At 39.7% G+C, this 15,865-nt stretch overlaps 1 protein-coding gene across 8 annotated transcripts in view; it reads right to left on the bottom strand.

The window, feature by feature from the left end:
- Nucleotides 1-330: 330 nt before the first annotated feature.
- LOC119745245 (WD repeat-containing protein 97-like) overlaps nt 331-15,865 on the bottom strand; it is a 54,051-nt gene continuing 38,516 nt past the window's right edge. For 7 of the 8 annotated variants that reach the window (XM_038221471.1, XM_038221505.1, XM_038221497.1 and 4 more), the window contains 10 exons: nt 14,347-14,539; nt 13,396-13,422; nt 10,878-10,910; nt 9,497-9,520; nt 7,086-7,112; nt 6,747-6,770; nt 6,286-6,315; nt 4,781-4,792; nt 3,347-3,423; nt 331-2,212 (listed from right to left, as the gene is read on the bottom strand). In XM_038221471.1, coding sequence (XP_038077399.1) covers nt 1,986-2,212; nt 3,347-3,423; nt 4,781-4,792; nt 6,286-6,315; nt 6,747-6,770; nt 7,086-7,112; nt 9,497-9,520; nt 10,878-10,910; nt 13,396-13,422; nt 14,347-14,539 — 674 coding nt within the window. In that variant the 3' untranslated portion in view covers nt 331-1,985. The remainder of the gene's footprint in view (nt 2,213-3,346; nt 3,424-4,780; nt 4,793-6,285; nt 6,316-6,746; nt 6,771-7,085; nt 7,113-9,496; nt 9,521-10,877; nt 10,911-13,395; nt 13,423-14,346; nt 14,540-15,865) is intronic. The other variant, XM_038221530.1, reaches the window with a different exon arrangement.

Genomic DNA, 15,865 nt, shown 5'->3' with positions numbered 1-15,865 from the left:
TTCCATAAATTATATACTAGTAACAATTTTGCAAAGACCTTTTTCTAGGGTGGTTCTCTTAAGAAGTCAATGAACTAAAAGAATTGCAAAATCTAGAAGTTTTACACATTAATTTTCTTATTCAAGGATCCCAGAAGCGCGCTACCAGGGGTCAACTTTCAGGTTCCATATGCCAGATTTTGTAGTTAACACCATATACAGTGTATTTCTATCCAGGCTTTAACAATTCAATATGTTTTGCAAACAATCCTGTGGCCTTAAGTGTGTGAAACTAGTTGAGAAAAAAATCCCAGCTTCAAAAGAATACATATGATATTACAGACATGGTTATTTTTTTTTCACACAAATTGTTTATTCAGAGTAAAAAGTTTAGGCTTTATAAATACAAGTGAGGATCCAATAAAACAATATTGTTGTGAAAAATGTATTTACAATTGAAGTACACTCTATACAGCAACTTGCAAGGTTTTCATTCCAGTTATTCAAACCTTAAAATTTGGACGGATTTTGTTTCTCTTTAATTTTTTTTTCTTTTTACAGAATTTTTCTAGAATTTTTGACATCTACATGAAGGCACTTGTATGTACATTGTATATTTTTCATGGAATAATTTTCTTTCCTGAGTTTCGTTGCATTATAAATATTGTACCGGTACCTAAACCTCTGATTACATAATCTTGTAGAAAGAGTTCTATTCATGGGCATCTTTACTAATTTTCCCTGTAGTGACCTATCAGCCATCAGAATGCGATTCGTCATGAAAAGTCAACTTTTTGGCAGGACAAATATTGAAGCATTTACTGAGCAAACACTTGGGATTTTTCAGACCAGTCTCATAGGGTTGTGCACAGGGTGTCAAGTGATGTACAAGTAAAGAATTCTTTCCAAGCTTGTTCACATAAACAAAATAATGTGTGACTTCTATGCCCTGTCAGATGATACATATCCATTGTTACTTTGTTGGACTTCAAAACCTTTAACAATTCTTTAAAGTTAATAAACACAGAACTGGCATTCGGTTGCAAAGGTAAACTCTGTTAATCTGTTGAGAAATCCTTGTTAAGTTTGATCAAATTATAATTGTTCATTAAATTTCTTTCAAAACACAAAACGGGTTTTTAAGGCAAATTTGTTATATCAGCAACTTTGTTTTGCTCGCTTTTTGGGGCGGGGGAGGAGGCACCATATTCCCATCTAGTCCATTAAATGATTAATTCACGATTTTGTTATTGATCTAAGTTTACATATTCTTTTTCATTTAAAACTTTCGAAATAAAAAAAACAGAAAAATATCTAAAATCCTAAAAAATGTTCAAATGTGTCCCTGAATTTGTCTGAAAATCTGGTCCGCAAAAATAAACTGAAGATATCACAATTCGGGCGATTCACAATGCAGTGCGCCACTAAGAGTTTGCCACGGAGAGTCCATTTTTCAAGTTTACGGTGGACAAAACATGGCCCTTTTGAATGAGTGTCGGTAGACAACTTGAGCTAACATGTCATAGATGGGCATAGTGTTCTGCCGCCTAACAAAAAAACCACCATATTGATAACAAGAAAAGAAATGGGCAAACAGATCCTCGAATCATACGCTTACGAAACCACTGACCGGAAAAACTAACAATTTCAAATGTCCCGCACTGCAAATTTGTCGACCATCTCCCACAATGCACTGGGAAAAATGAACTCTCTGTGGCAAACTCTTGGTGGCGCACTGCATTGTTATTGCCCGAATTCACAATTAGATCGCAAGTCATCCTGTCTCAAGTCACAAGCTATTAAAAAACAAACTGTGACCAAAGTATCTCCTTGTCAGTACTTCTTGTGACCCGACTTGCGATTTGACTTGTGATCTCAGTTAAGTTTGACTGAATTAACAGATCTAAAGTCTCCCCCATCCCATCTCCACAATCTGCTCTAGAGGAAAAAAAAGAAGAAAAGAAACGATGTGCGTGCAAGGCCCCAGCGCCAAATGTATGTACGTATCACCTGAAGTTTTCCTCTCTGACAAAAGACTGTCCCGGGATGAAGTATTTCTGGGCCGACTTGAGCGTCAGCAGGATGGGCTGGTGTAGCTGCTCGTAAGCGTCGATGGGGCTGGGGAATGGGTTCATGTACAGGGTCTTCATGGGAAGGTCGATCTTGGTGGTGAAGTTGTACAGACCATCCACGTCGAAGCGTCTTGCCGAGGCGATGGGCGGAAGACGCAGATCTGAAATGAGGGATGAAAAATGCTTGAAAGTCACCGACTCCTGCTAAGATTGCATCATTTTGTTTGGAAAAACCTCAGAAGTCCAGATGCAGCAAAGGGGAAACTTTAAAGACACATAGCATCAATTGCATTTATCCCAAAAGTAACCTACTGAATTTTATTAAAAAACCTTCCTTGGATTAAAGATTGCATGTACATGTAGGTGTTTTTCAACCAACGATCAGTCAATTGACTGATTTTTGCAATAAAGAGTGCAACTGACGAAATTGTGTTTCGTGATCAAACGATTGTACATGGTTTCTCACTGTTTACTTGAAAAGTGTAACATCCTCTAAGCAAAAATTTCAATGGGTTTGGTTGGAACATTCTTCTTTGAATTTTGTGTGATGTTATTATTGGAAACCCAACTTGATTACCTTTGTACAATATTTGTGAACAGACCCGTTTCTCCACAGGAGCTATGTTATTTGTGCCTTATTTTGTTGTGTTGAGTCACATTTACCATGTTTAGGATGCACCCGAATCAGCTGTCTATAGAGCTAGGTCTAGGTCTGCGCCCACTGCAAATACGCGGGAACACGCTCGCAACAGACGTAGCCGTAGCTCTGGAAGCCCCTTTCGGACACGGCCTATCTTCAGTCTGATTCCCTAATGAGGCCTGCTATGGGCCATATTTTTCAGTGAGTGAGGGCATTAAATGATGCCGTTTGCTGGTTTTAGACAGTAGAAATATTGCATCAACTGAACTTCTAAACTTTACCTCAATCTAAAAAAAAGTAATTGAGGAGTCTAGTTGCATCCATCACAAGCCCCTACAAGTCCATCACAAGTCCTCCAGCCCCAACTCAACTCACAAGCTATTCAAATCAGCTTTGACAAAGGCATTTCTTTGTTACTGTTCATCTAGTGTTTCTTGTCACTGGACTTATGATTTACTTGTGACTGGACTTGTGATTTACTTGTGATTGGACTTGTGAAGAACTCCACTATGTCCCTGGTGTCATTTTTCAACTTTAAATACAGCAACATGAAAACTGTACCCCGAATCACTATGACACTCTCGTTTGCTTAAAAAATATGGCCCATTGCAACAACTCATCAGCGAAGGGGACATTGTACTAGGAATGAACCTACCAGCCTCATACGTTGTCTCCCTGTGTGGCCGGCAATGACTGGTGTGGGTCTCTCCCAGACGAACAAGGCTTGGCTTACTGCAAGGACAAAATTCAGAACAAACAGGCAAAATTATTGCAGGGATGTTTATGTATGTATGCTGTTTGGTTTAAGATGGTTATGTTGAAGTTGCTTTCCACATGCTCTTCAACAAATTCAATTTTTTTTTCTGTTAATACGTTTTCAACTTGTATGTTTTCTTCCAACCCAAAGGCCTCCTTTGTTTTGTTGGACAGCTGCATCTCTCTGAAAAAAATGTTTTTGGTTTAGGCACAAACACAGTAGACTGGTTCCGGGTCCGTACATTATTGACACCGATTGTGAGGCAGGAACCAGCGTACCCCCGAGAATGAAATTATCGTCCGGAAGCAAATAATTTGAAGTTGTAAAGTGAAAATTAAATAACATGGGCCAATTTTGTTTCACTTGATGTCTCATTCAACTGCTAGAAAAATAGCAATTAAGAAAAGGAATCCATATTTTGGAATGAAACTAAAAAAAAAAAAAAACATGGAGAATGCAATTTTAATCCAAGGAAAGTGTTTTCCGGCTACATTCAGGTATCCAGCCAAGTTGCGCAGATCAGTGGAAAGTTGAAAATATACCAATTTTAACCAGTGGCCAAAAACTGACCCATGCATGCCCAAAGAAAGGGCAACAACTGACCATGTAAGCCAATTGTGACTTTGCAGGTAAAAATTCCTGAAACAGTCATGTTTCAAAATGGCAACGGGGAAAAATTGAGGATAAAAGTGACAATGGATTTTGGCCACACAGCTGATGATAGATGATACAGTTGAGCCAAGTTGAAAATCTATCACACATATGAAGGCCTGTTCTTGAGGCCTGTTAAAACGTTTCTCTGAAAGAGAAACATTTTTATGAGCATTCTACATTCAGAAGATAGCAGGTCTTTCCCTCCGTGCCTATGAAAAACACATACTAATTACACAGTTTTTTTAATAATAATTATAACAATGATGGGTACTCGTATAGTGCTTTTAACTAAGATCAAAGCGCTTTACATTATTATTACCCCTGATCATTGGGCCAATTAAACATTCCAAATACCATCTCAGCTCCTTGGGGAGTATACAGCTCGATGCTGCCTATTAGGTGCAAGGAAGCTAATTCAATTACATTAACCATCTCTGCCCTCACGGGTACCCATTTACTCCTGGGTGGAGAGAAGCAATGAGTGACAAAGTGCCTTGCCTAAGGGCACACACACCATAGCCCCAGGATGGACCCCAACCCACAACCTGCAGAATTACCCACAGGCCACAGGTTTAATGCTCCAGACCATGAGGCCATGACACTTTTTTCTGCAACAAAAGGGACTTTATGAACGCGGAAGGGGTTATTTTCAATTCAATCACATACGAGTGAATTTACCTTTTTCTGACTCTGGAACAGAATGCATGGCAAAATGAAAAGGGATAAAAAAAAATATAACAGACGGAAGTTAATAACGGTTAGCAATAATTCTCTCTTCTTGTATGCAATTACAGTAAGAGGAAAACATTACCAGTATTGAGTTTTTCAAAGAGCAAATCACAACCTCCATCCCTTCTCAAGATTTTTTTGTGAGAATCTGGACAGAGTAATGCCCAAAAGAAGTTGAAGGCAAATTTATACTCTTCCTGGCCAGTGTAGGCCTACATGTAAAAAACTATTGTCAGATGCGAAACAAGACACAAATGCGAAATAAACAAAACAACAAATGCTTGATGATTATTAAAACTGGCAGAAACACCCCTCCCCCTTCCAATTTTTACTTGCTTTAAAGGGAATGTACATCATTGGTTTTTGCTGTAAATTTCAGAAATGAACTATTTGAGGGGTTAGTATAATAGGTCAAATATTGTTACACTGACATGTTTGAAGTTTTGTGTTCTAAAATGCTGGAATAACCAAGCAAAACAAAATTGTTCAAGAAGTCTGGTTCCCTGACTCCACTAAAGATAAAATGGATCAATTTATAGATGCCGGAAAATTGTAAGGTAAGGGAACCAGTTTAGCTGGCCTGCACCCATTCACGAACATGTAACTAATAGCAACCACAAATTTGGACTGAAAAAAAGAGGTAAATTTGGAGCAGTAGTTGAAAAATAGTTAGGTTTTTCCAACGGTGGTCGGCCGACCACCGTTGGAAATGTATACAAAAATACAATTTTCTTGAAAGTGACTTCATACCAGGTGCCATAACTTTACAGGATGCTTAAAGCTATAGTCCATCATTTGCAGCCATCCGAAAAGTAACTGGCGTAATTATTGTTGAAAAACAAACTTGGTTGAAAGATATTCAGGGGACTAAACTCCCTGTGAAATTATTCTTTCTGGGAACTGTCACTTTGAAGTAATCAACGAAAGAAGGCATTTCCAACGGTGATTCTTAAGAAGCACCGTAGGAAAATTTAAATTAGTAGTTCGTTTTGTTATTCAGCGCAGCGCGCACAAGTATTGGAACGACGCACACGCGCGCGCGGTTGTTATAATTCGTCGGATCAGTGCGCGACGTCGCATATAGCTGCAATTCAAAACAATTCAAAACATGATTCAGTAACTTTTGATTTGAAATTGAGATCTTAGAATGCTGTTTTTCTCGGAATATACAGCTGAAGCTGAGCTGAAACTTCATCAGGTTAGTTGTTCAGTATCTTTCATTAGATTTTGAACACGTTTGTTGCTTCAAACGAACAAAATGCACTAATTACAAATGATGGACTATAGCTTTAAGACTGTCATTTACCAACATCCTAGTAAGGTATTTCGTAACAACCTTGTAGTTTTATTTTTCGATGTTTGCAAATGTTGTATATTCCCTTTAAAGCGCCATTTTTATATATAAAAAAAGAAAAAGATTTCTGAAGTAACATTTTCCCTAAGTTTCAGATTACCTCTCTGGTGTTCGTCTTTTCTTCTTCATCCTAAGTCAGCAGATATTTAATCAATAAATCAATAAATAATTAATTTAAAAAGTATCAAAATTACAAAATCTGTATATCAGTAACTGTTACATATTGTTAAACAATGATAATAAAGTATATTGTGAAACGATAACTTTCACAGTATGCAAAAGCTGTTTGACATATAACTATACAAATCTGGAAAGAAAAATTACCAGTCTCTTTCTACAATAGACTGATTTTGTTTTACAATAAAATTGGTTTCCAGTGATAAAACTTCTACAAGACTCTTATATTAATTTCAAAATAACATTTTTGTCTTCCAGATGTCGGGTTTTGTTTGTTTATAGCTTGTTACAAATGCTAAATAAATTACTTTAGATGAAATTTTTAACTTCTGAAATTAGCTGACTTTAAAATGAGTGAGAAATATGGCTGTATTAATTCTATACCTCTGCAATTCATCCCAAAGCTCGCTGAAATTGAAAGCAAGATAAGAAAGGAAATTTGAAACAAAAATAAAATAAAATAGATGTGGGTCAATGTTGGGAAAATGATTACCACCAATTTTTTTTTAGATAATAAGTTAAATTAAAATGGGCACAAATGCTACATGAAAAAAAGGATGGCTTATAATGTGATGATTATCTGAAAACTTAACGGACTGCATAAGTCTATGGAAGATAATTGCCTACATCAAAATACAAAAATGTAATTTGTGATTAATTTGATATTCAAGATAAGTGACATGTAATGTGAATTCTCGTTCAGATCATTGAGATGTAAATTACCTTGGTGTCTTGTGCTCCCCTGACAAGCTTGTTTGGGGAAAACAGTAAAATATTCGTAATCAAACATTTGCATATCTGTGCAAATAAACACGGTGAGTGCCAAGGCAGCTTTAGACAACACGTAGTAAGCACACGTGCATAGCAGACAAGACCAGATTCGAAACGAAGAGTTGAAAAAAGTAGTCTTAAAGTCCACAACATTTTAGAACTCTTAAGGATCTAATTCAGAAGGCTCAAATCAAGTTCTGACTTGAGTCCTGGGGCCGATTTCACGAAACTGGTCTTTTATGACTCATCTTAGGACTTGAGTCCGGCTCTAAGATCGATCTTAGCTAAGATGCGTCCCAAGATCAATTTCACTAAACCCATCCTACGCAAGATGCATCAAAACTATTGATTTGATGGCTGTTTCAGGATTGTTTTTATTTATTTATTTATTTATTGATTTCTTCTTTATACTGGGTGACCCATTCAGTCCTTTTGTCAGAAACTGATCTCCCGTGGGTCCCAGTAGGAGTAATAAAACAATAAAACATTATTTTAACATTAAAATGAAATAGATAAAATCATATACATGCGTGTCACCTACTTGACGAAACAGTTGTTGAAAAGAAACGCCCAAACCAACTTCCAGCGCGCCTGCATAGAACACAAACTTTCACCTGAAGAATTGCTCTACTCAATAAATTTTGCAATCAAGGTAGGTGTCTTCACAAGATATGTTGAAGTCATTCTTTCATCACTCTATTTCAAAAAGTCGACTAGGTGTTGGCGTATTTATAATTAAATTTTGTAAATAAGCTATTTTTATTGCAACTTTCCCATGTATTAGGAACCTTTTCAAATCTGTTTGTAAGGCAGTGTTCTTCCTCGAAACTATAACTCTAGGCTGACACTCGTCTTTGACGAGAAGACATTGCAATGATTTCCAGACGATATATAAATTAATGCACGCATTAATGAGATGACCCTCAGAGTCAGACCGATCTTATGACGAGTTCAGCTGCGTTGCTAAGGAAGTTAGGATGTGTTGAACGCTTCTTAAGTTTAGTGAAATCGATCCTAGGACGAGTTAATTAGAATCTTGAGTAACCCTTTTAAGTTGTGTTTCGTGAAATCTGCCCCAGCTGGCTTTCATGTAGACTTGATTCTGGATTCCTGAGTACCTTTTTTTTAATGCATGCTTTTCTTTAATGGTCTTGACCTTCAGCCTACAATTTGCAGGTCTGAAACATGAGTCTGAATGTGAGCCTCAGACCGTTTCTATGACTTGAAAAAAGTAGGCTGGAGTCAAGTCTGATATTTAGACTAAATTCTGTTCTTGGCTCGTGTACTTCAAGTGTACTGTTTTTGCTTTATTGCTAAGGATCAGATCGGACCTTGACCTTGACTGAAACAAGTCAGCTGAGTATTTTGTTGCCTGTTGGATGTCGACAGACTATCGCACATCAAATAAAACAGAACAAATCCATGTTAACCAAACAAACAATTCATACATATCAGTATGTTATCACAATCGACTGTTTCTTGCACATATTCTACATATTTGCAGACACAGGCAAGTGAAAGACTAGTCTTAGCCAAAGACGTCGGCGATTGATAGCAATGGCTGCATTGTTGTAGAGCGCCCTTGCACAACTGTTTTTTTTTTTAACTTTCTTGCACTAACGTCTTGGGAATCTTGCAGTAAGGGGGGGGGGGCCTAGCCATTTTATGTAAGTTTGACCATTGGTGTATTAATATTAATATCTTCGAACAAAACAGCGGCTTTTTGACACAGGAAGTCACTTGCGTGGGGCTACCACTGCGTTGCACATCTAATTAGCGATGCTTGCTCATGTCACTACACGTAGCGCGTATGTTTACAACCATCGCGCAAGCGCGTGCTAGTTTACAACTGTCACGCAAGCGCGTGCTAGTTTACAACTGTCGCGCAAGCGCGTGCGATGGACTATTAACCATTCCGCGATCGCGGATTGGTTCCCTAGGAAAGCCTAGGGAGAAAATCAAGAAAATGTTAAACAGCTACTACAGGATTCCCAAGACTTTAGTGTGAGCAGGTGCGCTGGTCTAATCATGCCGTTAGATATGCACGATCCACTGTCGATCACTAGCGTCTTGGGCCGAGACTAGTGAAAGACATGATCATACATGTATCTGAGCAAGTCGTTCAACAACAGGTGAGGCAAAAGCACAGCATAAAGCAGAAGTAGTTTTCTAAATCCAAAACTGGGTTAGTGACTTCAACATCTTTGATGTATAGTCAAATACTTTCAGGTGCACTTTCTGACATCACGGCACAGCCAAGAATCTCTCCAAGGTGTTTCAGACAAACTCAAGCACAGTGACCATGTATCAGCACTGAAAATGGTGCCCTTAAAACTTGAATGGTTTTAAATAATGTTGAATACCTTATCTTGGAATCCAAGAAAAAGCTGAAGGCATGACAAAGAATGAAAAAAAAAATAATTGTCAGCATTGAATATTCTTAAATCTGAAGATGTATTGAAAGGAAAGGCTTTGCTTGTTTGAAGTTGCCACAACAACAAATGTTTACAATTACAGGTTTCCAAAGTTTACACCCTAGCGTCAACATTTGAACTGATGATATAATTTGTATTGAGTTGTTTTTAAGTTCTCTGCAAGTTTGAGCTTATATATCTTCCTTTTTTATTTCAATTTGAATGCTTCAGTGTTTAAAAATAATTTCTTTTACAAACATTTGAATTGGAAGATAAGCAATTGCATTAGTATTGCCTAGCTTCAGATCAGGTTTTGAAAGAATTGCTCTGTACCTCACGAAAGTAATATGATTTTTGCCTCGTTTGACCCCAACCAGAGTTGTAATGACTCGAATCAATGACTCGACTGAGTCCGACTCGAGTCAAAATTTTCGGTGACTCGACTCGACTCAAGTCCCTATGGGTAAATGACTTGACTCGACTCGAGTCCTTCATCAAAAGACTCGACTCAACTCGAGCCAATGTTAATAAGACTCGAGTCCCAAAAATAAAAGCAAAATTTTGCGAAAAGTATTTGCAATGACTTACGGTGAGAGTTTTATGTTCATTTACAAACATACAACGTGTCAGACTCCCACGTCATGGTTCTGGAACGCACAAAATACTATTCAGGAACCGGATTTTAAACACATTTTCCAATTCGTTCTTTCATCATTGGCTTTGGGCGATTTCTTATAAAGCCTCTTGGATTCGAACGCCGGCTAAATTTATGCCCTCCTTTTATACATTTTGGTAAATAGTGTTAAAAAATTTGTGACTCGAATTGACACGAGCTTAATATTTGACTCGACTCGACCTTCTTGACCTAATGACTCGACTCAAGTCACTTCTTTAAAATGACTCGACTCGAGTCACTTCTTTAAAATGACTCGACTCGACTCGAGTCACAAAAATCAGTGACTCGTTACAACTCTGACCCCAACACACTGATATCAATGTCACTTTCTTGTCAGTTTTTATGTGACAGATGTACCTATAAGTTCTCCAAAACAAATGACTCAACCCTTCAGTCTTATAACAGAATCAAAATATCAAAATAGAACACTTGGATGCAAAAGCGATAATTTCCTTTTGATCTCTACAAAAAAAAGATGAAAAACTGATCAACTCTTAAATTGTAACATCTTGTTAGAAAGTATCCATAAATGTAAAGATTAGAAGCTTTGCACAATGACTTAATCAGCAACAGTGTCTTGAAATCAGAGGTCATTACAAAACCTATTTCACTTTCATCAGAAAAAAAAAACAGAAAGAAAATTTGACTGTTCACCTGCTGTCCAGGTCTCCTTCATCAGAGCTTTCTCTGAGCGATGAAAAAATGAAACTCAATTGATCAATTATTGAAATCACATTACAGTACAGTTAAATAGTCTACAAAGCACTAGCTTTTACACTTTTTTAATCTTAAAACACAATCAAAACAGATCACGTTTCAAAGTCACTTGAAAACTTAGCTCTGCAAATGAAACCACGACTCAAGATAAGTACACAGCAAATGGCCCAGCTACTGATTGGCAAGACAAAAAACTGAAACCTTTGTGCATACACTAAAATGTGCAATTATAAAACAGTGCAACAATTTCACTCACAAAAAAAGTTTAGCCAAGCACTTATTATGCACTGCAAAGCTACAAGTGTCTCTTCCTCTATTACAAAGCGGCCTCAGGTTGACCTTCGATATGTTTGCACTGCAACGGAACCATCGGCATCAAGCACAAACTGAAATCATGTGATTATCGTGGAACAAGCATCTCGACACAGAAAAATCGCAACCATGCTCATGTCACCCATGACACGTCGACGATTCCGTGGGGAGTCAGGTTGGCGTAGCGGTACTTTCCTCGCCTTCCACCACTGTGACCCGGGTTCGAATCCCCCCTGGGCCAATATGTGGATTGAGTTTTCAGTCCCTGCCTGATTCCGTGGGTTTTCCCCAGAATATTCTTCTGGGCTTTTCCTCCCACCTCTAAAACCGTAACTTCTTCTCGTTTTCTTCTCTCCACAGGTTTCTTCAGGCTTGCGAGCTACAGTGCCTAGGACGCTTTTGAGGAATCCTTGGTTTCATTACCAGAAATGATTAATAATAATGATAATAATAATGTGACTTCTTTAAAATTGCAGTCCGCGTGTTGATAACAATCAAACAATCTTCCACGGCCACGTCTGTTCATTCGGCCATTTTTGCCGCACGCTGATCGGCTACCCAATGACTTAAGATGATCTGGATGCGCGCACGATGTCTTAACTTCACACAGGTCGACTGCGATTGATTCTTGCCTGTAGAAACACGTTTTGTCACGGTGCAGAAGTTGAAATCTTTCTACTCCTATTCTACTTATAATTTTTTTTAGCGCTGAAAGATGCTGATCATCTTAATATCATCGCAGTTGCTCTCAGGTCACAAAAAACGGCAAATGATGTGTTCCCGATAGTTGTATCTCGTGAAAGTCATCTTGAAAAGTCAGTCGATCTGTGTCGTCGCAAGGTCAACCTGAGGGTGGCTTTAAGGCACAGTACAAAGCAATTGCAGATGTGGGAATTATCTCAGAATCATCTTTTTTTCATTTACATATCATGACAGCCATAAACACTGAATTATGCAGAAAGAGGACGACCTTCTTGAGGCTTTGGGACGGAGTTGTTGTCAAGTACATCATAAGGCACATCACAAGTCCAATGACTTTGTCACAGATCATTTGAACAGCTTATGCCTTTACTTGAGACTGGCAAACTTGTGATTGGCTTGTGATTGACTTGTGATTGACTTGTGATTGGCTTGCTATTGGCTTGCGATTGACTTGTGATTGGCTTGTGATTGGCTTGATATTGACTTGCGATTGACTTGCGATTGACTTGCGATTGACTTGCGATTGACTTGTGATTGACTAGTGATTGACTTGTGATTGACTTGTAATTGACTTGCGATTGGCTTGTGATTGACTTGTGATTGACTTGTAATTGACTTGTGATTGACTTGTGATTGACTTGTGATTGGCTTGTGATTGACTAGTGATTGACTTGTGATTGGCTTGTGATTGGCTTGCCATTGACTTGCCATTGAGTTGCGATTGAGTTGCGATTGACTTGCGATTGAGTTGAGCTTGACTTGGGATTGACTTGCGATTGACTTGCCATTGACTTGCCACTGACTTGCCATTGACTTGCCATTGACTTGCGATTGACTTGTGATTGACTTGTGATCGACTTGTGATTTACCTGTGACTGACTTGTGATTGACTTGTGATTGACTTATCTGCAACACTACTGTGAGTGCTTGACTATGGATGATCACGTTTTTTGGGGGTCAAGGTTCATGAACAGACACTAAGAATTATGACAATAACCGAGTATCCTGTTGCATGTAGAACTTGAGAGAAAAACCAATGAGTTATTTCTACCAAACGCTAGTATTCACAAAAACTGACAGACACAGCTCTTTGGAAGACTCTGAAACAAATCACAATTCATGTTCAGTGAATTAAATTAGGGAGTGTATCAAAACTCAAAATGCTGATATCAATTTTATTTATCAACTTTATTTTAGCATGGCAAGTTCCAAATGGGAAACAGCAGTGTTCCCAGGATACAGCCCAACTTGGAATCAGCACAGAGCAATTCAGTGTTCACATGCTATGGCAAACAAATGTGTGAGCTGTGTTCCGAACTCGACCAGCTAGTATTCTCGGTGGAAAGTTAAAAGCATTGTAAGTTTCGAGACACTTCCTAAGACCAAAAACTGCAATTGAACGTTAGTAATTGGTGCGGAACTCTTAGCACTACAGAAATACCTTCCGACTAACGACTGTGCAGATCCACTAAAGGAGGCAAGACATGAAACAAATAGCAGCTTTTACAACTACGAATGAACTACTGCGAAGTACTTAAGCACAGGGAATCGGCATCTTCAAGACAGCTTTGTAGTCAAGAAATATGATGTATTCCTTGACTTTTGATGGAAGCCTCATGGATGCCCCGACTAGATCTCTCCCCTGCTTCACCACTTTCTGCATCCTCTCCATGTACCCCACACAACCTCCCTCCTCAAGATACACATCCCTCCTCCTCCCTTCTGGACATACCCCTCCCACCACTTTGAACCCACCTTCTATCTAAGGTAGTATCAGTATCCTATTTCCTATCTTCTGGCACCTCTTTCTTGCTTGTTCCCTGGCTGCGGCAAGCCACATCTTCGACGCGCAATCCATCCAACATCCGTCCCCTCACATAACCCCATGCCTGGCCCTTGTACATGCCCCTCCAATCATCTTAAACCCACCTTCTCATCTTAGGCGGTACCAGCACCGTATTGTTCTTATCTTCCGGCACCTCTTTGCTCACTACTTCCCAGGCTTCAGCAAGCCTCGTCTTCTCCATGTAACCCACCCAACATCCCTCCCCACTCACACACCCCTCCCACCATCTTAAACCAACCTTGTTATCTTGGGCAGAACCAGTACCATATTCTTCCTATCTTCCGGCACCTCTTTGCTCACTACTTCCCAGGCTTCAGCAAGCCTCGTCTTCTCCATAACCCACCCAACATCCCTCCCCCATCACACGCCCCTCCCGCCATCTTAAACCCAAGTTCTTATCTTAGGCAGTACCAGCACTGTATTCTTCCTGTCGTCTGGCACCTCTTTGCCCGCTTGTTCCTCGGCTATGGCAAGCCTCATCTTCTCCACATAATCCATCCAACATCCCTCCCCCCTCACACGCCCCTCCCGCCATTTTAAACTCACCTTCTTATCTTAGGCAGTACCAGCACCGTGTTCTTCCTGTCTTCCGACACCTCTTTGCTCGCCTGTTCCCGGGCCGCGGCAAGCCTCATCTTCTCCATGTATCTCTCCAGCTCCATCTCCACAAAGTAGTTGATGCCCTCCATGGGCTGGGCATTCTCGATGGTGCTCAGGTCAGGGGGCATGTCAAAGGTCACTGCACAAATCAGACATTATAGGAACTGTTTGTCAGTATAATGGAATAGATGCCTATACAGCAAGCGTCTGTGATATGCATGCAGGTTACGCAAAACACTGCATCTCGACCATCTAGACCAGATTCGGACCATCAGTGGGCGCCTTCGGTAACCAAATGTCATATGACAAAAACATAACAGCTATTGACCAATCAACAACTTTGGGTGAATCTCTGCTCTAAACGATGTCACAACTTCTAAAGGTGGCTCTGATTGGCTGGTGGTGTGCGGTGTCGCATAAAATTTACATGCATGGATATATCAGACGTACATAGTGTGGCTCTGCACACGTGAACGTCTGATCCTTACACTAACTGTTTGAGTTGTTGGTGGCACAAAAAAAAAGGGGGTTTTTTTGGGCAAGAACCAAAGAGCCAGTGTGCTGCCCTCTGACTGACTGAGTCACTGACTGACTGACGGAGTATAAATCATGTCCTGAACTGAAACTTTTGGTCAAGCTCAACATTAGAGCATGTGCGGTCTAATGGTGGAGCATAGGATTCATGATCATGAGATTGTGGGTTCCAGCCCCGCCATAGCCATGCGTGTTGTGCCCTTGAGTAAGACGCTTTACCTGAATTACTCCTCTCAACCCAGGTGTTAAATGGGTACCGGCATTATTCAATGCTGGGAAGGTAACAGACTCGCTGTGGAGGAGGTGTGGCGATCCTCCCACAGCAGCATTTCATGGACTCGAGTCTGGCCCAATCGCTTCGAAAGAGAGTGGGCTCTCCGTTCCTGTGAACACAGGTTTGTCCCCTTTACCTTTTCTTTTTTGCCCAACACGGAGCAAGTTCAGGCACAAACTAAAGTTAACCAAAGTTTGACTAACTTCACTCGAATGGGGGACGGTTGGACTACTCTAGTCAACCAAGGCCAAAAAAAAATTAAAATAGTTCTGCTTCTGGTTTCCCTACCTACCCTATTCTGACAGCCACTACCCTAATTTTTTTTATGGGAAAAATGAGAAAAAAACACCCAAACCATCAATTTCTACCTTTTACCCTTGACAACACGCAGACGCCTCCATATGATTGTACACAAAAAATTGGCAAGAAAAAAATATTTCCTTACCTACCTACCCTATTTTCAAATGCCATGTAATCGGAAGCAGAAATATTTTTTTCTTTGGCCTAATTGGTACCGGACCACAGGGCACGGGCTTGTCTGGTTGACAATAGCCACGCACATCACAGTACACTACAGGGAGCCAGGACATTGTGTGAAAACGTTCTGACCAGCGTTTGACTAGAGGCTCTCGCACGTTGCTATTAGTGCGCAGGCGT

This window comes from Patiria miniata, unplaced genomic scaffold, assembly GCF_015706575.1.
Source record: "Patiria miniata isolate m_02_andy unplaced genomic scaffold, ASM1570657v1 HiC_scaffold_12, whole genome shotgun sequence".
NCBI classification, from domain to species: Eukaryota; Metazoa; Echinodermata; class Asteroidea; order Valvatida; family Asterinidae; genus Patiria; species Patiria miniata.
Note: the sequence above shows the minus strand (reverse complement) of the source record. Positions and strands in the feature narration are given on the sequence as shown.